At 31.4% G+C, this 23965-nt stretch overlaps 3 protein-coding genes and 1 non-coding gene across 15 annotated transcripts; 3 read left to right on the top strand and 1 right to left on the bottom strand.

The window, feature by feature from the left end:
- On the top strand, window positions 1436-11531 carry LOC109354700. Its single transcript, XM_019597378.1, has 2 exons — window positions 1436-2049; window positions 11173-11531. Exon 1 carries the CDS (start codon window positions 1467-1469, stop codon window positions 2031-2033), a length of 567 nt encoding a protein of 188 aa, XP_019452923.1. The 5' UTR covers window positions 1436-1466; the 3' UTR covers window positions 2034-2049; window positions 11173-11531.
- On the top strand, window positions 7076-17952 carry LOC109354697 (paired amphipathic helix protein Sin3-like 2). Of its 12 annotated transcripts, none has more exons than XM_019597373.1 (23): window positions 7076-7204; window positions 7558-7633; window positions 8205-8414; window positions 8506-8686; window positions 8769-8867; window positions 8966-9130; window positions 9227-9509; window positions 9942-10078; window positions 11876-11951; window positions 12045-12074; window positions 12292-12488; window positions 12590-12744; window positions 12929-13056; window positions 13164-13418; window positions 14110-14748; window positions 14945-14979; window positions 15136-15762; window positions 15844-15941; window positions 16013-16151; window positions 16237-16389; window positions 16505-16668; window positions 17068-17179; window positions 17594-17952. In XM_019597373.1, exons 2-23 carry the CDS (start codon window positions 7560-7562, stop codon window positions 17729-17731), a joined length of 4095 nt encoding a protein of 1364 aa, XP_019452918.1. In that variant the 5' UTR covers window positions 7076-7204; window positions 7558-7559; the 3' UTR covers window positions 17732-17952. The 12 variants fall into 12 exon arrangements, with proteins under 12 accessions (XP_019452918.1, XP_019452916.1, XP_019452914.1 ...); XM_019597371.1 differs by having other exon boundaries at window positions 9224-9509; XM_019597369.1 differs by having other exon boundaries at window positions 8966-9139.
- LOC109354699 (probable galacturonosyltransferase-like 10) lies at window positions 20279-21728 on the top strand. Its single transcript, XM_019597377.1, has one exon. The coding sequence runs from the start codon at window positions 20387-20389 to the stop codon at window positions 21554-21556; it is 1170 nt and encodes a 389-aa protein (XP_019452922.1). The 5' UTR covers window positions 20279-20386; the 3' UTR covers window positions 21557-21728.
- On the bottom strand, window positions 22007-22080 carry TRNAI-UAU. Its single transcript has one exon. It is a non-coding gene; the product is annotated as a tRNA-Ile (tRNA).

The raw sequence follows: 23965 nt of genomic DNA, 5'->3' as shown, positions 1-23965 counted from the left end.
TAAATTTTGCAATATTTATTAGCACGAGACAATATATGAGACACGATTCGGGATAGTAAATCTTTATTCCTAATCATCACCCCTTTGAATTGATGATCCATGACATTGGAGACACTTTCTAAAAGATAAGGAATCTAGTGTGTGGTGCACCAGTTTTGGCAGAACCAGCTATAAAGAAAAAAGGGGACAAGGTTTATAGGTTATATACCATTGGACATGTGGGGACATTATGTGATTATATGTGCATCTCAAGCGTGCTTTTGTTCCATCATTTTTTATTTTGTCTTAAAAGTTGCATCTCATCAATTTTTAGTAGGACATTCCTATTGCTTTTCTTCCCTAACATGTACATCATTGTCTCCATTTTTATTTTATTTTTAAACAAACTCTTCATTCTCTATAGTTTTCTCCATTTTATTACAACCCATCATGTTTTATTTTCTACACATTAGTTCTACCAATCTCCTTGAAATAGTCTTTTCAATTGTGAGAGGAAGATTGCGTATAAGCATTCGATGGAAGTCAAATATATTGGGTCGTCATTTTATCTGAGATTATGGACTCATTAGAGTTGTGTAGCAATTGCAAAGGATGGAGTGAATGATATTGAAACTATCTTTGTGGGATTGTATTTAGTAAAGAAAATGTTGATATAACCATCAATTAGTACTCAACCAATTAGTGGTAGCGACTCAATGAAATAAATGACTATAAGTCTCTAAAGTTATAGGTTCAAGTCGTGGAGATTCTCTTAAAGGGAATAAAATAGTATATAGATATTTAAGCTTAATAGATGCGTTGATTTTGTGAACTAAACCATAATTGTTGTTCTAGATACTCCATGGTCCCTAGAGTCTTAAAAGAAGTAGCTAGAGTTTGAAGTGGACTCTATTTGAAACTTTCAATGAGGAATTGTATTGTAGTAAATAGTAACTAGTAATTACCAAAATGTACCAATGTCATGACCCTATCACTCACTACTTTAAGGGTAGTGGAGCTATCAGTGATTTGAGGTGCACGCCAAGCAAAGACACACATAAACATACAAACCTATTATTCTTGCACACAAATCACCTCTCATCAGTGATGTTATATTCGTTGTCTCAAACCAATTATATTTTAACAAGTAATATACAAATGTTACTCCATGTTTTCAAAAATTTACTTTTTATTCATAAGACAGTATCTAATTGATCTACAACATAGAATTAGATATTATTGAGAACACGTGATCTGAATCGAATATTCTAAGTTGGGGTGTTTGAAATCATCAAAACATGGACCTTAGCATGTTGTGGCAGTGCAACAGTCCTACTTAGTATTATGTTTACTTGTCTCCTCACCACCTTACATCACTCATCATTACAACTTTACCCTTATAGAACATGCACCATTTTCTCTTACTTATTTATATATTCAAACTCTAACACAATTTCTAAAACCAACAAAAACAAGATCTAATAAATATGGAGATAGAATTAACCAAAGAGAAAGAAGAACACAACATGGAGGATAATATACACATTACTATTGTGTTCACAGCTTCTACATTTCTTCTAATGTTATGTCTAAAGCACTTTCTAGTTGAACAATGGCGTGCATGGATTTTCCTTGTCCTCAATGTTATTCTATTATCCATTCTATTCATTTCTATGAGGCAAGACTATAAGGGTCAAAGTGTAGAAAGTGAAAGAAATGTTGAAGAAGTAAAAGGTGACAAGAAAATGGAGAATAATGAGTGTTGTCAAGAAATTGAAGAAGGAAAAGAATGCTACAAAGAACAATGTTGGATTAGTACTACTAGTTCTACTCTTGTTCATGTTCAGAATGAGATATATGAAGAAGAAGATGAAGATGAAGAAGAAGAAGAGGAGCAAGTACCATTGCTTTCAAAAGAAGAGTTGAATGAGAGAGTAGAAGCTTTCATAACCATGTTTAGGAAACATTTGATATCAGATGTTAAACAAGGTGAAAATTTCAGGTGCCAAAAAACTGCAAATTTGACTCCAAAGATTGAAGTGTCTTGTTGTTGAGGCTTACGATAATCAAGTCTTTATCTCATTAAGTGAAATTGGTTAATAATCGGCTAATAGATTCTATAACCAGCTAGCTATAAATTTTGCATTATTTTTTGTTTTGTTGAGGTTATTTAATTTACTACTATTATATTGTTTGGTTTCATCCAATTTGCAGAGATCTTGTTTACATTATCTTTATTCTTTACTCTTTTTCTATGACTATTGAAAATCATTAATTCAGTTGTGGAAAGTGTTCATGCACAGTTAGATATTTTGTTCTGTACTTACTCTGCAGTGTTACTAAGAACTTAATAAAACCTATAGAAACATTAAAATAAAACACATGAGATAATAAGAATTATATGTACTAAAAATTATGTCTCTATAGTTCACTAAATTCCAACAAATAATATAAAAATATTATTTTATGTTTTTATTATAAAAAAATTAAATGTTCGTTTTTTAGTTGGATGATGAAATGAGGACACCAAAATGTCATGTATTAAAATATTTCAAAATATGCTTGAATATACTTTTGTATGTCATATATCAAAATATTTCAAAATATACTTGAATATACTTTTGTATGTCATATATCAAAATATTTCCACCACCTATTGTATTACTTGTTTGAAATACTAATATTTCATTCCAACATTAAGAATTACTCAAACATCATTTTATATTACTTATGTAGTTATGAATCGCAAGTTATAAAGTGAAATATTCTATATACCATAACCCCACTTGTTATGACTCAGTCTCACACAATGTTATTATACATAGAAAAGAAGACTGGGAACATCTTTTTGTAACATTTCTCAATGTGATTATTATCATTTTGACCTATTGATTAATTTCATGAGCTCTTTGACTTATTTTTATTAAAATTTAGCCCTATATAATTATTCTGGATAATATAAAAAATGTATATGTTTTCAAATATTATGTGTTCGATATGTCTACAAGTTTTTATATATAATAAAACATGTAGCTGTGACTTAGTGGGGGGTTTAGGGTTAGATATTTTGTTTTATTTAAATTTTTAAATAAAAGTTGTCCATTGAAAAAAATGATAATTAGAGTGTCATAATTCTCATAATTAATATATTGGATTGGAGTCAGTATTCATTATCATAAAGAATATGTAACTCTAATTCCTTTATAAAAGTATTAAACTTTCTTCTAATATTTTTTTCTCTTATTTGGTTCTTACAAACTATTAACTATAAGACATTTATTGAGATGAGTAATCACGTATACTGAAGATGATTAATTCTATAAATATAAAGTGATCTGATACTCCTAGTAATGGTACAAAAAAACTACCAACTATGCAAATTGTCTTTCAACTTTTTTTACATTAAGGAGGTGCCAAAATTGATAGTGAGTTTTCACTTAATTAACAAAGCTTTTTTATATATACAATAGAAGTTGAACCCATGACATTGTGTTTTAAGTATATCTAGCATGTTAGGCGCATGTGAGTAAGTCATCAAAGTTAAATAATATATTTTTCATATAATTTTTCATACCATCTCACAATATCATATTATTTTTCATTATTTAAAAAAAATTAAATTACTTTATATTCCAACTTAGCTCATTCATTCCCCACCGTTCAAAAAAGTTGCCTAAAAAGGGAAAAAATTAATTATATATTTTATGATTTGTCTTTTAATTTAAAACATTAATATATAATAATAAAATAACTATGGAATTTACTAAGAGCTCAAAAGCTAGTGCACTAAAAACTTACAAACATTAATGTAATTAGACAGATGTGATACTTTACCAAAACAAAGATAGATATGATAACAAAATGTCACCAACTAAAAAGAATAAATTAAATATAGGGTTAAAAAGAACACAATCTCGGCACTTTTTCCTCTCACCATATACGTAAGGAATTAATATTTTTTAGAATGTTTGATTGTTGCTCATAAAAATCGAATCATTTACTTTTTGGTCTATCTATAAATATTGTAAAACCTTACACACTAGATAAACACTTAGGTTATATGAACTCACTCAAAATAATGTTAATAATATAGTTTATTGGTTCTCATTTATATGATCTAGTATAAAAAAGTGTTCTTAATACTAAAAGTCGTTGTTGTTATCGATCCACATAGAACCAAAAAATGGTACCTTGAAATATTTTGTAATTTAATTCTCATTTACGTTCAATAACTTCAGAGTATGACATATTCACATACATGAGGTTTCTATCTTTAATATTTGAAATGTGTATAGTTTGAGTAACATTTTAAACAATGACATACAATTCTATTAATGTTTTTAACACGCTCAATAGTAAATGAATAAAGGATTTCACTTCATTTTCATATTTTTTTCGTCTATCGATTGACAATCACCCATTTTCGTTCAATAAAGAAAGTACTGTCTTGATCCATAAGAACATGAATAATAGTAGCTAACATCTAAGCATATTAGGAATGTATTAGATAGATTATCTAAAAAACGATTTGACAAAAAAAAAATAATAAACATAAATCATAACATAAGTTATCTATAGTGAGGTACAAAAAAGGAAAAAACACATGATGTTATTAAAAGGGAAAATTGACAACTCATTTTTGGAATCTTCGGTGAATGATTGAATGTCATGAGTGTTGTGAGAATATGAGTTGAATGAATGAGTGTCATGGCAAGGTGAGTCAGATAGGAAGATGAATTGAATGAATGAGCATCATGATAAGGTTTTGTGGGAAAATGAGTGTCATGTGACTTTTGGCGTATGATGATTTTCTGAGTTTTAGAGTCTGAGTGAATGGTGGTGCGAGCGATGTTGTTTCTTACACATTCTATATCACTTATTGAAGCACACAATTTTGAATGTATATCCACTTATCATATTTAATAGTGTTTCCTTCACGAGCGATGTTCGTTTGTTTCTGCCTTTTAGTTAATAGCGTTTTACACACGGACGCTATTGAATATACATTGTTAAATGCAAAATCTATCATAATGTCATAATGATCGACTCATGAGAACATTTTTTAATATAGATATTGTAAGAATAATAAAAATAGGTCATATAATAAATATATAGATGATTAATATTAAAAGTTGGTTGATTGTCATATGATTACTTAAAAATGTTATATACATATATCTTAGTCTTAATAATTCAAATAAGATATACTATATAATCAACAATATTCATTATTCTCTCACTTTTCATTTTCTAACACTTTTACACACGTTTATTTATGGAGTTCATGATCTAAAGAATTAAACAAAAAATCTAAAAAAAAATAATTTGCCGTATCTCAAAAAATTACCAAATAACAAATATGGTATTAAATATTGGCAATGAGAAATGCTTCTATAAAGTGACAAAGATGATCTATTTCAATTCAAGAATGGATACACATTAAATCAAATCATTGACATCACTTTAAAAGTGCAAGAGTATCTGTAATCATAAACAATATATTTATTTTTATTTACTTCTCAAATATTATTTTATATTTTTTTTTGTAACTTTCTATGAAATAAAAATAAAATATATTTTCTCTTCCACAATGACAAACATTATTATTATTCTTATTCTTATTTGAGAGTTACCTCATTTTTAACCAAACATCTATCTTTTTCATCATGTGTCGTTGTTCTTATTTAAGAATAAAGTTCATAAAATAAGAATAAGACAGTCACACAATGCAGAACAAAGTAAAAATATTCTTATTCTGTTAAGAACAACCACTATGGTTGCTCTAAATAATACAAAGTATAATATCTATGAATTGTCGGTATAAAAATTTATTCATAATAAATATATCATTCACTATTCATCTGTATTACTTTTTGAAGAGTTAATGATGATTGAAAATGAATGATAAATAATTGACTAACATTGTATAAAACTTTTACAAAGTAAAGATATATATATTTTTCTCATAATCAATGATAGAAAATCTTTATCAAAAAATGAACAAAACAATATGTTAGTAGTATACTATATGAATTTAATATGTATATACTCACATTATAAATGTTTTTATATTGTCGGTCAATGATCTACTATTCATATTCTATTAGTTTCTTTTTTGGGTACTATCAAGGATATCCCCTCACATTTTTTGTAAAGAACTAATTCTTTTTGGGGTTCGTGACTGTCACTCTCAACAAATGTGACTTCCAAGAATCAAACCATTGATTTTGAAGATCCAGTTGGACCTTACATCATTAGACCAACGCCTTGTTGGTAGTTTGTTCAAATGTCCCTTAAGTAAAATAATCATTGTTCTTATTTGTTTTAAATTTATTGTGTCTTACCCATCATGTCCTTTTATTTATCTATGACTATTACTTTCTTTCTACTACTACTTTTTTGGGTACATTGGAATATAAGAAATTACTACTTACGCAGATTAAGAGATTATTAGGTAAACTTGGAATACAAATATTAATACTTGAACTTATAAACCAGATAAACAAAAAAATACACCTTTTTATAAATAAGACAGATGAATAAAAATGGGTAGAGAATATAAAGCTTACCCGAAAGTCATTAAATCATATACTACTGTTAATTGTTATATAAAACATTATTAGAGCTTAATTATTCAGGTGAGTTAACCAGAAATAAGTTAATTATTTATATGAGGAGATAACCGTGATTATAAAAAAACTGATATGAGATACTTCTTAGAGTGTGACACCAAACCACTTCATTCAATAAAGATAGAGAATACAATGTTTCATCATATTAGGAGATAATTTATCTCTTCCAATCAGTAAAATTATAGCATATGTATTGTTCTGTTAAGTTTTAGAAATATATTTATAAAAATTATTAAATAGGACACGTGTCATAATTTTAATGGTCGAAGAAAATAACTTATCTCTATATACCAGAATATATATTATTCTCATAAAAAAAATGTTGAAAGCAAAACTCAATGAAAAGTGAAAAAAAAACTAATAAAAAAAGAGAAAGAAACAATGGGCTTTGTAAGAAGAAGTATCCATAGATCCATGGTTATTGAGCCAACACAAGTTAAAAGAACAGAACATTACATAACATAACACAATAACCTCTTTTTCTCAATTCCTTACATCATCACCTTTTCATTTCGAACATGTTTTGTCTCTGCTTCTCTTCTCACTTCTGACTCCAAACAACATTTTTGAGTTTCAAGTTTCATACTTTGCACGTACGTTTCTCTCTCCCTCTCTCTCTCTTCAAACAAATCTCAAATTTTCAATGTGTCTCAGTTTCTCTTCATTCTAACTTATACAACTTAAGAGATAGACACAATCTTAGGGAACCAAACTTATTTTATTTCTATCTGTCTCATCAAAATCAAACACAAACCTCCACTCTCTCTTTATTTTTCCCAGCTATTTTTTTTCTGGGAAATCGATAAAGTAACATTCCTTTCCCTTTTTCACTTAATGGGTCTCCTTCATATTCCTTCAATTCAATGTTTATCTTCATCTTTTGCTACTTTGTTATTATTATTATTATTTAATTTGATTGGAATTTGATTTGATTTTTGTTTTGCAGATATGAAAAGAGCAAGGGATGATGTTTTTTCTGGCTCTCAATTCAAACGCCCCTTTGGTTCCTCACGTGCTGATTTGTATGTTTTTTGTTGCATTGATATATAATTTATTATGTGTTAATTTTGCATGTGGAATTGGCTTGTTAACCCTATTTTATGCTTTAAGAATTGAGCTTGTTTATGTTGTAAATCTGTTGCCCTTAGCTACTTCACATGATGAATTAAAGGGTGCTGTTTGTGTTTAAATTGTTTTTGAATTTCATTAGGGTTTTCCAAAATTTAGGGTTATCATTAATTTAACTTCAATTGAATGTTGAATGTATTTCCTGGTGAGATAATTGGTTAACAGGAATGGATGTGTTTGTATATGGGCTAGGGCTACACATTGTGGTTTGCTTAAGTCATATGTGTGAATCTTACCGGGCAAGTAATATGAGTATGGTCTAAATTACTTCATTGATTACCTTAGAAGATGGCTAGAAGTACTTTATGCTTGTATACATGGACACTATTTTTTCAACCCGACGAGATTCTAAATTTCCGATGATATGAAAATTGAACAAGTGGCCATTTGATAAATTCTTGAGATCGTGCAATAATTGTTGATATTTTGGATATCTTAAATTGTGGTTCCTTTCTGTGTATGAAGCTATGGCCAAAATCAAATCGCCGGAGGAGGAGGAGTAGGTGGAGGTGGAGGTGGTGGCAGTGGGACAGGAGGCGGAGGAGCAACTACATCACAGAAACTGACTACCAATGATGCCTTATCCTATTTGAAGGAAGTGAAAGACATGTTTCATGACCAAAGAGACAAATATGATTTGTTCCTTGAGGTTATGAAAGATTTCAAGGCTCAAAGGTAGAATGTTACGACCCCTTTTACGATATCTGATTTTTTTTTAATTTGAAAAGGTGAGTGTTGGGTCTAAGTATTTATTTGTCCTTTTCAGGACCGACACTGCTGGTGTCATAGCAAGAGTTAAGGAGCTATTTAAAGGGCACAATAATTTGATTTTTGGATTTAATACTTTCTTGCCAAAGGGGTATGAGATAACACTTGATGAGGATGATGCTCCTCCTAAGAAGACGGTTGAATTTGAAGAAGCTATTAGTTTTGTGAACAAGATAAAGGTGAATTTTCTTCTTGGTTGAGGATGTTATTTTACTGCAGTTATTGGTTCTTAGAATTAATTCATCGGTTTTGCTTCCGCAGAAACGATTCCAAAATGATGAGCTTGTTTACAAATCATTCTTGGACATTTTGAATATGTACCGCAAAGAGCATAAGGACATTGGGGAGGTTTATAGTGAGGTAAAATTCTTATATTTTTTTTATTTTGGTGATCTTTGTTGATTTCCTTCTTACTTGTTTGTTTAAATGTTTGCTCTTTTTCTGGAAAAAAATTCTAGGTTGCTACCCTTTTTAAGGACCATCGGGATTTACTCGATGAGTTTACTAGATTTTTACCAGATACTTCTGGAACACATTCTGCACACCATGCTCCATTTGGTCGAAATTCGATGCAGCGCTTTAATGAGCGGAGTTCTTCAGCACCCATGATGCGGCCAATGCAGGTAGACAAGGTAGTAATTGTGTCCCTCAGCTCTCCCCCTGTGCATGACTTTTGTGAGCTGTTTTTTTAACGATTGGCTATAAACTTTTTACAGCAGCGATATCGACGGGACAGGCTACTTGCTTCTCATGATCGTGATCTGAGTATTGATCACACTGATCTTGATGATGACAAAACAATGATCATGCACAAGGAACAGAGGAAACGCGAGAGCCGGGATAGGAGAATCCGTGACCATGATGAGAGAGAAGCTGATCTTGATAACAACAGGGATCTGAACTCGCAACGCTTTCCTGACAAAAAGAAATCTTTCAAAAAGGCTGAAGGTTTTGGTATGGCTACTGACTTTGCCTCTAATGATGACAAAGATACCTTAAAGAGTAAGTCCATCATATGCTTTGGACAAAATCACATTGCTTGAACATGTTTCTTGCATTTTAGATTCATACAGTTCTTTTGGTTGCCGATAAGCTATTGTGTTTTCAATTGTAAAAGTATTGAAACTAAACAGAAAAGTAAATGAGAGAATTGAAAAGTGTTTCTTTATTGAATGAATTAATTGATTACAATGTAGAAGGCTTATCCATTTATATAAGAGGGGAAAAGCTTACATAATTAAATGTTGGTGATGACTGGCTGTATGGAGTTTCGGTAGTTCTATTATTTGCATTTCTTTGGCCTTTTATTATGTTTTTCGATATTTTTTTTCATTTTAAAATAATGGTAAGAAATAATAGGACCATGATCCTCACATTTACGTGTGTAGTTTTCTAACTTGTCGAATCTTGTAATTTTTGTCTTCATACTACCAGGCATGTATAGTCAAGCATTCAGTTTCTGTGAGAAAGTTAAGGAGAAGTTGAGTAGTGCAGATGACTACCAAGCATTCTTGAAGTGCCTTCACATTTTCAGCAATGGAATAATAAAAAGGAATGATTTGCAAAATTTGGTACGTGCCAGCTTCTTTGAGTTACTGACTTGAACACCTCTCTGATTTTACTACTGTACTTCATTCTTTGTTTTTCTTGTTGACATTGAATCATTTTAGTTGTTACTTCCTTTTGCGTATGTTTGGTATGGATGAATTCAATGATTTCGGAGTTAATCTAATACTAGGATGAATTGAAAAATTTACATTTCAGGTAACTGATTTACTTGGAAAACATTCGGACCTTATGGATGAGTTCAATGATTTCCTGGAGCGTTGTGAGAATATTGGTAATTATTGTTCAAATTTCTTGCTATTTTTATTATCAATGTATTTTATCATTTTGAGATTAAATCTTTCAAATTTGTTTTTGCAGATGGATTCCTTGCTGGTGTCATGAGTAAAAGTAAGTCGGCATATAATACACATCAATTATCCTCCTTATGTATATGCTTCAATTTCCTTTTTCCTTTTCTTACTCTCGAGGAGAACTGTCAGATTATGGACTGCATATCCCCCCTTAAATTAATCATTCAGATGATGTTGGTGTTGAATATGCTTAGTGATTTTAAATGATATTTTTTCTTTCCATATATCATCTTCTGATGCTGTAACCACATTGATTTCAGAGTCGTTGTCTACTGATGCTCATGCATCAAGATCATCAAAGTTGGAGGACAAAGACAAAGAGAAGAAGCGTGAGGTCGATGGAGGTAAAGAGAAGGAAAGATACAGCAAATACATGGACAAATCCATTCAAGAGCTTGACCTTAATGACTGTGAAAGTTGTTCTCTGTTCCAGCTTCTGTGAGCCACTGAGTCGAACTCATTCTAGAAGATATCTGTCTGATTTTACTCTTGTACTTCATTCTTGGGTATTCTTGTTGACATTGAATCATTTTAGTTGCACTTACTTCCTTTAGTTCTCTAGGAATTCTATTAAGTTTCATTAATTGGAGCATATGTGTTAGTTGATAATTGTTTCTCAAAATCCAGAAGATAATTAAGAAAACTAATGCTTCAACTTCATATTTGTCACTACTCATTTCTTTTAGTGATGATATATGCTAATGTAGAAAATTTATTTGGTATTTATTTTGTGCCAATATTGACAGCAACAACAACCAAACCTTTATCCCACTAGGCCACTAGATAGGGTCAGCTAAATGGATCGAACGATGCCATAATGTGCTACCGTAAATCATGTTCATTGACAAAACATTGATCTCTAAGACTCTAAGTCTTTCTTTATCATTTCCCCTATGATTTTTCTTGGTCTCCCTCTTCCTCTAGGAATTGGGCTAGCTTCCATTTGATCTACTCTCCTTACTAGGGCCTATACTGGTCTCCTCCACATATATTCAAACCACCTAAGGCCCGATTCTACTATCTTTTCTTCAATAGGAGCTACTCCATTTTCTCCCTAATGCATTCCATTTTAATCCTATCTCGTCTAGTGTCCACTCATCTAACATAACATTCATTTTTAACAATATATATTTGTAGATATTAAAATTATTTTCAGTTACTATATCACCGTTCCAAGTAAAACTTGAATTCAAAGTTATGTTGTAGGTATGAAGGAAGTTCAATAGTGTTTGAACTAATCCTTTTCATTTGTATGTTCATTGTATTCTCATTTTCATCAATCTCTGTATAGCAATTCATTGAAATAAGTTATTAGATTAAATAGATAAGGTGATCCAGGTGGTGAGATTTCTTTAATGAACTCAATGGATTTTGATGAAGTTTTCACCTTCAATGAAGTATCAGCTTTTGAGTTTCTGTTGCCACTAGTATTAATCTATACCATTTCAGGTAACCGATTTACTTGGAAAGCATTCTGATCTTATGGATGAATTCAATGATTTCTTGGAGCGTTGCGAAAATATTGGTAACGTTTCTTCAGCTTTCTTCTCCTTGTTATTATTATTGTTAATCTATTTTCTCTTACATCGAGGTTGTGTCTTTCAACTGATTTTTGCAGATGGATTCCTCGCTGGTGTCATGAGTAAAAGTACGTCAATGTACAATACATATCAATTGTCCTCCTTATGTTTTATGCTTTTATTTCCTTTCTTCCTTTCTTTATTTTAGGTAGGAGGCTCGTCAGATTATTTCTTTAACTTAATCGTGCAGATGTTGGTTGTTGAATTAAACCGAGTTTAGGTTTGACATGATTTTTTATTACGTCCATATACGTTGTTTTGATGTTGTTAACATGTTGATTTCAGAGTCATTGTCTACTGATGCTCATGCATCAAGATCATCAAAGTTGGAGGACAAAGAGAAAGAGCAGAAGCGTGAGATGGATGGAGGTAAAGAGAAGGAAAGACACAGGGAAAACAAATACCTTTCAAAATCCATTCAAGAGCTTGATCTTAGCGACTGTAAACGCTGTACTCCCAGCTACCGTCTTCTTCCCTCAGATGTATGTAACTTCCATTTAGTTTCTTTTCTTGTTGGCCTTGTCGTATATGTTGTTTTTGTGGAACTCCTTGTTTTTTATCTTTATTTTTTCTTATTTTGCAGTATCCATTTCCGAAGGCTAGTCAGAGATCTGAGCTTGGTGCTCAAGTTTTGAATGATCACTGGGTATCTGTGACTTCAGGAAGTGAGGATTATTCTTTCAAGCATATGCGCAGGAATCAGTATGAAGAAAGCTTGTTTAGATGTGAAGATGACAGGTAAAACTTGTTCTTGTTTTTTAGCTCCACTTTTGTTTTAATTAGTTCATTATTTTGCTTTAGCTTAATTTTTCTTGGATCTGACAGCTTTTCTTTGTTTTCATTATCCATTCTTCCTCATTGATCCAATTTTCATTTTGAGTCTATGTGTCAAAAGATGATGTTATCGATTTTTCTAATGTAGATTTGAGCTGGACATGCTATTAGAGTCCGTGATTTCAGCTGCTAAACAAGCAGAGGAATTGTATAATAACATTACTGAAAATAAGATCAATAAGGAGAATCTGAGCTGTATTGAAGATCATTTCACCGGTTTGTACCAAATAATCGCAATCTAAAGTCATAATTTGTATTAGTTTATTACTATCCATTATTAGAGTATTATGATGATTTGACTCTGTCTTGGCTACATATTGCAGTTCTAAATTTAAGGAGCATTGAACGTCTATATGGAGACCATGGTCTTGACGTTATAGAAATATTGCGTAAAAATCCAAATCATTCTCTGCCTGTAATAATTACCCGACTGAAGCAGAGACAAGAGGAGTGGTCTAGGTGTCGTTCAGATTTCAATAAGGTTTGGGCTGAAATTTATGCTAAAAATCACTACAAATCACTTGATCACCGTAGCTTCTACTTCAAGCAGCAAGATTCAAAGAACTTGAGCGCAAAATGTAAGTTGAACTAAAAAGCATAATAATTGGATATGCAGTTTATCAGCTTTCATATTTATATTTCCTGTAGATTTGGTTGCTTTGACTTGCTCCATGAATATACATTAAAAAACTTCGGCTAGAACTGTTCAAATATTATACTGTTGAAGTTGCTTGGTTTAGACATGTTTTTCGCTATATTTCTTGAATCATCGAAGCTCTCTCTGATGGTTACTAGAGGCTACAATGGTCAATGGCCAATAATGTAAAATCGGGTATAAATAATAAACATTCTGAAGCTAGCCACCGTGGTATAAGCATGGTAAAAATGCATATGGAGGAACTGGTGCTTAATGCATGCTAAGAAAGTCATCAAACAGGAGTTGGCTCTACTAGCCTTAATATTTTCTTATTTTGTAGAAGGGTGGGTCAGTAAGTTTAACATGTCATTGATTGATAATGTCCATTTACTCTTCAACCTTTTCTTAGACTCTTACCCGACTGTTACTAAATGTATGAGTATATATTTTTACAATTTTTTATTCAATTGATAAATCTTAGTGGGTTTTTACCTCCAAACCTACTTAAAATTTATCAGTAACAAAAATGATTTTATTAAAAGCTTACGATTGTTAGCATCGAACATCTTCACAAGTTTCAGTGTTATCATTCTTTCTACCCGTTCTAATATTTCATGTTTGACGATATAAAGCTTTGGTGGCTGAAATTAAAGAAATTAAAGAGAAGCAGCAGAAAGAGGATGATATTCTTCAGTCAATTGCCGCTGGAAATAAACAGCCTCTAATTCCACATCTGGAATTCGAATATTCTGATACTTCGATTCACGAAGACCTGTATAAACTCATTCAGTACTCATGTGAAGAGCTCTTCTCTAGTAAGGAGTTGTCAAATAAAATTATGAGGCTTTGGAGTACCTTCTTGGAGCCAATTCTCGGTGTTCCTTCCCAATCTCCTAGGACCGAAAAGGTGGAGGAGAGGAAAGCAGACCATAATGTTTGTGACGGAAGTCCTCATGGAGACTCTATTTCAACGAGTTCAAGGTCACCAAAATTGGATAAGAATGAAGCTGATGGTAGAACAACTGAAGTAAAGAATGCTCATCGGACTGGTTTAGCAGCTAATGATAAAGAAAATGTATCTGTAGGTGGTGAACTGGTTTGTAGAGACGATCCTTTGACGGATAAAGGGCAGAAAAATGTAGAATACACTGATAAATCCTCCGGATTTAGTAAACAACTTGCTGCTGATGAACAAGGTGCTAAAAGCAATGCATCGATTGCAGTTAGAGGAGAAAATAGCCTGAGCAGAATGAACACAGAATTGACTCCAGGTTTGTATTCAAGATAGTTGTGAAATTGATGTCTTCAATGATTTTGGTTCTTCTATTCATGTTCAGCCATTTCTGTTCTTTATCTTTTTCTGTTTTAACTTATTAGTTTAGTTATTGTCAAAATACTAAGTTTTGTTCATATTTCATGGCTGTGTCATTGATCCATCACGAACTGCCGACGTTGATGACTCTGTAGCCAAATCTCAGAGTGCCAATGCACCTTTGGTGGAGGTATGAGTTCTCAATTGTGACAAATCTCATTTCTTACCTAATTTTAGTAAAAGTACTTGTAACAAGCTGTGACTTATTTTTTGCTGTCTCTTAAACCATCTTGTTTTAATATACCAATTGATGTCAGAATGGCCTCTGTTTTTGTTTGTGTTTCAGGGATGTGACACCACAGCTCCAGTTCCGGTGACGAATGGCGTGACGAACGAGAGCATTAAAGTTAAAAGCCATGAAGAATCTGTTAGGCCTTCTGCTGGGCTTTGCAAAATTGAGAAGGAAGAGGGTGAATTATCCCCAAATGGTGATTCTGAGGAAGATAACTTTGTCGGATATGGAGATTCCAATGCACAATCAATGGCCAAGTCAAATCATAGTAACGAGAGAAGGAAATATCAGTCTAGAAATGGAGAGGACGAATGCTGTCCAGAGGCAGGAGGTGATAACGATGCAGATGCTGATGACGAGGACAGTGAGAATGTTTCTGAAACTGGTGAAGATGCCTCAGGCAGTGAGTCTGCTGGCGATGAAGGCTTCCGTGAAGATCATGAGGAAGAGGAAGAGATCGAGCATGATGATGTTGATGGTAAGGTTGAGAGTGAAGGTGAAGCTGATGGAGATGCACAATCTGTTGGAGATGGTTCATCATTACTATTGTCAGAGAGGTTCCTTTCGTCAGTGAAACCTCTCACAAAGCATATATCGGCAGTTTCATTTGTGGAAGAAATGAAGGATTCCAGGGTGTTTTATGGAAATGATGATTTTTATGTGCTTTTTAGGCTTCATCAAGTAAGGGATAATGTTAATGCAAATATTTATGCGGAAATTGCTTCCTTAGGTTTATATCTTACACTATGTTGACCTTGGCAGATTCTTTATGAAAGGATCTTATCAGCAAAAACAAATTCAACTAGTGCAGATACGAAATGGAAAACGAAGGATGCTAGTTCCCCAGATCCTTACTCAAGGTATATTTCTTACAACTTTATATGAGCCACCGTTCACTGAACTTGATTGTTGATAGTGTAAGTATTTTCAGATTTATGAGTGCGTTGTACAACTTGCTTGATGGATCTTCTGAGAATGCAAAGTTTGAGGATGAATGCCGTGCAATTATCGGGAATCAGTCATATGTGCTATTCACATTGGACAAGTTAATATATAAGTTGGTCAGACAGGTATGTAGGTTTCTTTATCTGTCTTATTTTTCCAGTTATGGGTTGTTTTCTGTAAAGGTTCTAAATGTTGAGACCCTTTCCGCAGCTTCAAACTGTTGCAACCGACGAGGTAGACAGTAAACTTCTCCAATTGTATGAGTATGAGAAGTCTCGGAAACCCGGGAAATTAAATGGTTCAGTCTATCATGCTAATGCTCATGTCATCCTTCATGAAGAGAATATATATCGATTACAATGTGTAGGTTCTTTGTGACTTTTCCCGTCTCATGATTTAACGAACATATTTACACACAGTATATACTTGTTTCCGGACATCATAAATTATAACATTTTCCATTTTTATCTTACTGCAGTCTTCTACCCCTTCTCGACTATCCATCCAGCTCATGGACAATATGAATGAAAAGCCTGAGATGTTTGCTGTATCTATTGATCCGAATTTTTCCTTTTATCTGCACAATGATTTTCTGTCTGTCTCTCCTAGCAAAAAGGGACCCCATGGCGTTATACTTCAAAGGTACAAATCTGCAAGATTAAACTTTTAAGTTCTGTTTTGAGGCATTTCCATTTACTGTTAAAATGATAAAAAAGAGGCAAGGGGATTAATTCATTTGAACATGATAGCTTAAATAATCATTATATTCTTTTTTTTTCAGATGTAAGTACACTTTATATGTATAAGTAGCTCCTTTCATCCTCCTTTACATTGCTTATTATTTCCACCACGCTAGAGGTTGATGCTCAGAATTCCTTTCAAATATCTACATCACTCTAGACATTAAAAATGCCTTCCTTCATCGGGACCTCGAAAAAGAAATATATATGGAGCAACCCCTGGTTTTGTCGCTCTAGGGGAGTGCTTGTAATCTCAATGAGGTGATGTGTAACTTGTTGCCTTTTATTTTGACATATGCAGAAACAAACGCAAATATGAAGGCTTAGATGAGTTCTCTGCATATTGTTCCGCCATGGATGGTGTTCAAGTAATTAATGGATTGGAATGCAAGATAGCTTGCAACTCATCCAAGGTATGTTGCATTTTTATACTTATCGGTTTCGGGACACTGGTATCCTATGCCAGTGTTGATATTGCTCCTATATATATTAATTTTAACATTATATTGACGTACCCGTACCTTAGATTTTTGTATAACGTTGTATCTCGTACCTGTATCTGTATCGGCTACGCACTCATATTTGTCCGAACCAAGAATGATTTAAATCGATTTTTGTAATTATTTGCACCGAGCCTGTATACAATACTTAGTGTCAATAGAGAGAAAACTGACAGCGAATATGTTCAATTAACTCCCCCATATGAATTCCATTTTCGCACTCTTGAGCATTTCTGATCTTTTATTTTGTTTTTCTTCTCAGAGTGTTATATTCATATTGCCATAAAACTCTTCTGCTTTTCTAATGTATATCAGTTGCATCTGCAGATTTCATATGTTCTCGACACACAAGATTTTTTCTTCCGCCCCAAAAGTAAAAGAAGAGCATCATCAAGGACCACATCTTCTTCTTCCCGACATCGCAGGCAGGAAAGGTATCGCAGGTTGTTGGCATTCCCGCAATGATTTATATCCTCGTAGCGAATGAAACATTTGTGTTGCAGCAAGAAGCTTCTATTAAACAGTTGAAGAGACTCAAATACATGCTTCTTTATGTTTATAAGAGTCTTGGTGCAACAAAACTTGGGAATTTTATGTTGTTATAATGTAACTGAATTTTTTACATAAAGATAGGGAGGGGAATGTAGATGGGTACCTCTCATTTGTAAATAGTTTCATGCACAATATATTATGAATTCATGAATAAGAATAGATGTGTGGGATTATATTCATAACAAAATTGCATGCATTAATATTGTGGCTTAAAGCTTACAAAACAACACAAGTATACAACTAAAAGCAAAGTAATTTGATAAGCATTGTATTATATTTCACTATGTTGATCAAAATCACCATCATGTTTAAGATGATTTTCTACCTTTGTGCAATGAGCTACGAGTGTGATCACTTGATACTTTCCATCAATTGGCCTAAAGGTGCGTGTACCATGTGATTAAACTCATAGCTCATTGCACGAATTTGCATTGATGTCACCATTACTTGAAAATTATATTGTCAGTGCGTAGATTCTTGGATCCATCTTCTTGGTATTAGAGGGTTATAGTCCATGTTTCTTGGTATTATAAGTTTTCAAATTAAATTAATTTTTATTGACTATGACATTTAGTTGATATTTTTTGGATACTTGTATTTTTCCAATGATATAAAAGGAGGAAAAGTTTTAGGTTTATTTTTATACAAAGATATATGCACACCAAAATCAACATAGGATGCTCTTCACATAAATTTTGAAGGTTTGTATTTGGTTGACCATAATATTTTGACTACTATCATGTTTTTTTGTGCCATATAATTTATGCAAATATATAAATGTTGTTGAATTCTTTTATATGGTCGGTTAAGGTTAAGAGAATGTTGTTACTTTTGATTGAACATAATAACGTGTGACATGGGTCAAGAAATACACGCGTGGTTTCATTAAAAGCATTTATAAACCGTGTTTCATATCATTGGGGTCCTCTAAATATATTTAATTATTTATTTACCTTTTCAGTCTTTGATTGAATTCAAAGGAGGAGAGACTTTAGAGAGAGAAGAGAATAAAAATATATATTCACACAAACAATACCATTTTGCATGTTGAACGTTGTGTTTTAGAAAAAAAGAATTATGTTTTGTCTAACAAATTATTAATTCAATAACTGAGTATTTTCAATTGATTACTCAACCACCCATTATACTTATTATTATGACTTTAATTTGAAATTAATTTTTTTTTACAAATACCATTAACATGACAAAATTGAACATTTGGAAACAATATCCATTCTATTAATTTTTTATCTAAATACAAGAAAATGGCAGATGAAATGAATCTGAAGATAATATTTTAAAAATAATAATAAATTTTGAGATGAATTCGAGTATAGAATTACGATGCAACAATAAAATTAATAATACAAAAAAAATAATAAACGTGTAGATTCATAGGTTAAGGAAGAGATAAATAAAATAATAAGCATATATTATATTAATTAGATCTTGACGCGTTCGAAGTTGTAGCGTGTAACCCTGCCATAGACTATTATTCTTAATACTTTTAATTTGAATCAATTTAATATAAAAATATCGAATGTATGTGGTCACACATAGGTAATCTCTCTATTCAATGTAACCGAAAGTCTCACACCCTTTAAGCAAACCAAGGTTAAATGAATGTATTCTTCAATCTCCAAAATTTTGATATTATTAAATACCTACTTTTAGTTATTAAATTTTTTTTGGGTGTATTAATTTGATCGTCGAAAAATAAAAGTCAAAATTAATACTTAAATATCATGAATATGAGTCAAAATAGTTCATATCATATATTAATATGTTAAAATGATTGATTTGACATACGTTTGATATTTTATGATCATTTTAGGTTTTATTAATGTTTGAGGTCCCAACTGATTTATTTTATATTTTATTGTGTACAAATTTATCTCTATTTTCACGTGCTTTTATTATATTTGTTATGCATATATTTTCCTAAAATGTATTATTTCTGTATTTTTTAAAATTTATCTACTATTCATTTGTATTATTATTATTATTATTTTGAAAATATGGTGATTAAATATAAATAATGCTACAGTTATAACATAAATTATTTTCTCTAATAAGTAAAATTTGATAGTTGTTGCCTTAAAAGACATTTTAAATAAAGGAGCATATAATATTTTTTTGGTATAACAAGAATATTCTCATAACTTCTAGGTAACAAACTATTATATTTCGAAGTGTATATTTATCTCCTCAAACAAGTATAGTTATAAAAAAATCAGACATTTGACTTTTTGGTTAATCTCAGAACCTAATAAAACCTTATACCATTATACAGCGCATTAGTGTCAAGAATTCAATTTGAACAATATATTTACTTCACCTTAATATTTCAATATGGGGACAATTCAAAAGGCACAAACCCATATGAAGGTTCTTGGAGCCTACCTTAGTCACAAGACACCATAACAACCTAGTTTCAAATCCTATATGTTCTTTCATTTCATTTATATACTTTCATAGTATTATCTCTCTCATCTTCTACTCCTTTTCTTATATCAATTAATGTGTTTTGTTCTAAATTCAAAGTTATAGTTATAGAGTGAGTGAGTGATGTTTCTTTCTAAATCAATTATTTATGTGCTCTTTTTCTCATCTTGTATGCTTCTTTTTCAAGCTAGTGCTATTAGATCTATTAACAACAAGATCTTACACAATAGTGGCTATGAAATTGAAGCTAAAGTTGATTCCTTTTTGCAATTCAAAGAGGCCCCAGAATATAGAAATCAACAAAAGTGTTCTCTACTTGATAGAAACAATTTGGATTTGGATTTTGCATGTGACCCTTCATTTGTTCATATTGCTATGACCATTGATTGGGACTACTTAAGAGGTTCTATAGCTGCAGTTCATTCAGTTCTCAAACACACTTCTTGTCCTGAGAATCTTTTCTTTCATTTCATTGCATCTGATTCAAGATTAGAGAACAAGGTTGATTTTAACAAGATTGTTGAATCTTCCTTTCCTTATCTTAGATTCAAAGTTTATATGTTTAAGGAAAGTTTAGTCAATCATCTAATATCACCTTCTATAAGGCAAGCACTTGAAAATCCATTGAATTATGCAAGAAGTTATTTAGCTGATTTGCTTGAGAATTGTGTTGAGAGAGTTATATATTTAGATTCTGATGTTATAGTTGTTGACGATATTCGAAAGCTATGGAAGGTTTCATTATCTGGGTCAAGAGTGATTGGTGCACCAGAATATTGTCATGCAAATTTTACAAGATATTTCTCCTACGAGTTTTGGTCTAGTAATGAGTTCTCTAAGGAGTTTGATGAAAAAACAAAAAAACCTTGTTATTTCAACACCGGAGTAATGGTAATGGATTTGGTAAAATGGAGAGAGGGTGATTACACAAAGAAAATTGAAAAATGGATGGAAATTCAAAAGGAAAGGAGAATTTATGAGTTGGGTTCACTTCCTCCATTTTTGATGGTTTTTGGTGGAGATGTTGAAGCTATTGGACATAGATGGAATCAACATGGACTTGGAGGGGATAATGTTGTTGATACTTGTAGGACTTTGCATCATGGTCAAGTTAGTTTGCTTCATTGGAGTGGTAAAGGGAAACCATGGGTTAGGCTTGATGCTATGAAACCATGTCCACTTGATTATCTTTGGGCATCTTATGATCTTTACATAACCCATAAGCATTCATCATTCAAATCATTGCCACATATAGGAGTTGCAACCACAAGAGATTCTTCTTTTCTTGGTTAATTTTTGATCCATTTGTAACTATGTACCAAAGATTCTTTGATTTGTGTATAGACAAAGAGAACCATCATTAAATTTTGTAATGTTTGTTGATACATGTTTGTAGTGTAGTAACAAAGAATATTATATGGAATATATGTATGAGCATGCATTTCCATAAAAGTTATCAATTTATTACTATAGGACAAAATTTTGAGTATAACTCTTGTAATAAAAAATATTTGTACCATCTCCACCTAATTGGATAATTTCTCACTATAAACTTCATCTTAATAATAAGAAAATCAATTAAAAGATGGGAGGTGGTAAAAATAAATTGTGATCATACAATTAAACTTTACTTATGGAAGCAGAAAATACTCAAACAATGCATCAATTTCCTTATGAATGTGAGTTACTACAACCAGTTTCAATGAATTGAAATAGTGGTTTACTATTAATAGCAAAAATAATTGGTCCCGGCGGGGCTCGAACCCGCGACCTTCGGCTCATAAGACCAACGCTCTAACCAACTGAGCTACGGGACCATTACATTTTCTAATTTTTAGGTTTACTATTTTTACCTAATTTCAGTAAAATATTAAGTGGAATTTTATTTTTAGGAGATTTTATTTTTATAAGTTTAATTATTCTATAAAGCTTGGCTATTTTAGAAAATGAAATTATGTTCCTATCAAGTGAAAGTAGTTTTGAATTAAATAATATTATTAGATCTAACTGATATAAAAAATCTCTAAGCTAATCCCTTATGTTTAGATTAATTACCAAAAATTGAATTTGAATAGCAAAGAAATTTGAGACTACTAATTCAACAAAGGATTAAATTATAAATAGTAGGTCAAGACTATATGGTTAAAGAAATGAATGAACTTTTGAGTAGGAAAGTAAATTCAAGAGGACAAATGATTATATTAAATGTGTAAAGCTAAAAACATTTAGAAAAATAAAATAATATGTTTGAAAGATGAAACTCGTCCAACAAGTAATCACATCTAAGTACCAAGCTCGTCCAACGAGTAATCACATCTAAGTACCAAGCTCGTCCAACGAGTAACTCGCCCCGTGACACATGCATCCAGAGACTAGTGTGTCCAACATGTGTAAGCTTTATTGATTTACTTGTACAACTCAATGAGTTTTTCACATGTCTCACCATTTGAATTCATTTCAAATTATTAGCATTTATTTAATGAGAATTTTTGTTTTTCTAGAAAATTTTCTACATTACATGCTATCTCGATATCAAACTCAATGCATTCCTTGCATTAAATACTTTCTAAACAAATATTATCTTCAAGATTGTTGAAACTTTTTTGAAGATCTTAAAGATGTTGTATTTAAGAAAACCACCTTTGAAGATTCAAGCTGGCAAGAAACAAGCGAATAAGAGATCTACTAGATATGAAGAAAAGAAGAAAGCACGAGAAAAACACTTGAGAGACTATATCATATATTTTTAGTATTGTTTTTTATATTGAGTTATAAATCCATTTGATTTAAACTTTCAAATCTTCAAATACAATGAGTTGATAAAGATTAAAAAAGCATGAAAGAGATTTGATATTGAAATAATACTTATCTAAAAAGGTGTTGAATACTGTTAGGAATGTGTTAAATACTTAGTATTTGGAAAAGTGTAGAATATTTGTATGCCTAAAAAGATATCAAATACTTGAAAGCTATTTGAGAAATAATGTAGGATCTAAAGATAATATTCTATGATTGAATATAATGTCTATGATATGTATGTCAATCATAGTTATATCAATCATACTCATGTACATTGAACTTTATAATCGAACGTGAGGAATACATGTATAGTAGTTAAAAATTTTATATTGAAATATTAAGATTGAAATACATTTAAGAACACAAAAAATACCAATATTGTATAAAATAAAATAAAGTCAATATTCATTTAATACATTTTCATCACTGTCTTTCTGAACTAGCTGTTACATTTTCATCACTATATAAGCTAACAATGTAAGTGAATATATCAAGTTTTTACTCTTATTCCTACAAGTATAATTGATTATATATAAAATATAACCTTTAACCTAAACTTTACATAACATACCACCTTATCCTCACTTATATTTAATATATTTATTATTTGTTGGAAATTATTAAAGGCTTAATAAACTGTAAATTAAGGGAATGTTTATTATTCTGTTACATGCACCATTGATGGTTGAGGTAAATTAATCTTGGGCTACTTTTCTGATTTAAACATTGAGTTTTGATGTGTTGGTAAGGGAATGTGAAGAAAAAGTGCAGCCAAGGAAAGAGGACTTAGTGAATGCTTGGAATAACTTAGAAAGTTTATGAGAACAAAATATGAATTTAGCTTATTGGAATTTAGCATATAAACTTACTTGAGAGAGAAGATAAACAGAAATAATACAAGAT

Source organism: Lupinus angustifolius, chromosome LG08 (genome assembly GCF_001865875.1).
Source record: "Lupinus angustifolius cultivar Tanjil chromosome LG08, LupAngTanjil_v1.0, whole genome shotgun sequence".
In the NCBI taxonomy this organism is placed as follows: Eukaryota; Viridiplantae; Streptophyta; class Magnoliopsida; order Fabales; family Fabaceae; genus Lupinus; species Lupinus angustifolius.
Note: the sequence above shows the minus strand (reverse complement) of the source record. Positions and strands in the feature narration are given on the sequence as shown.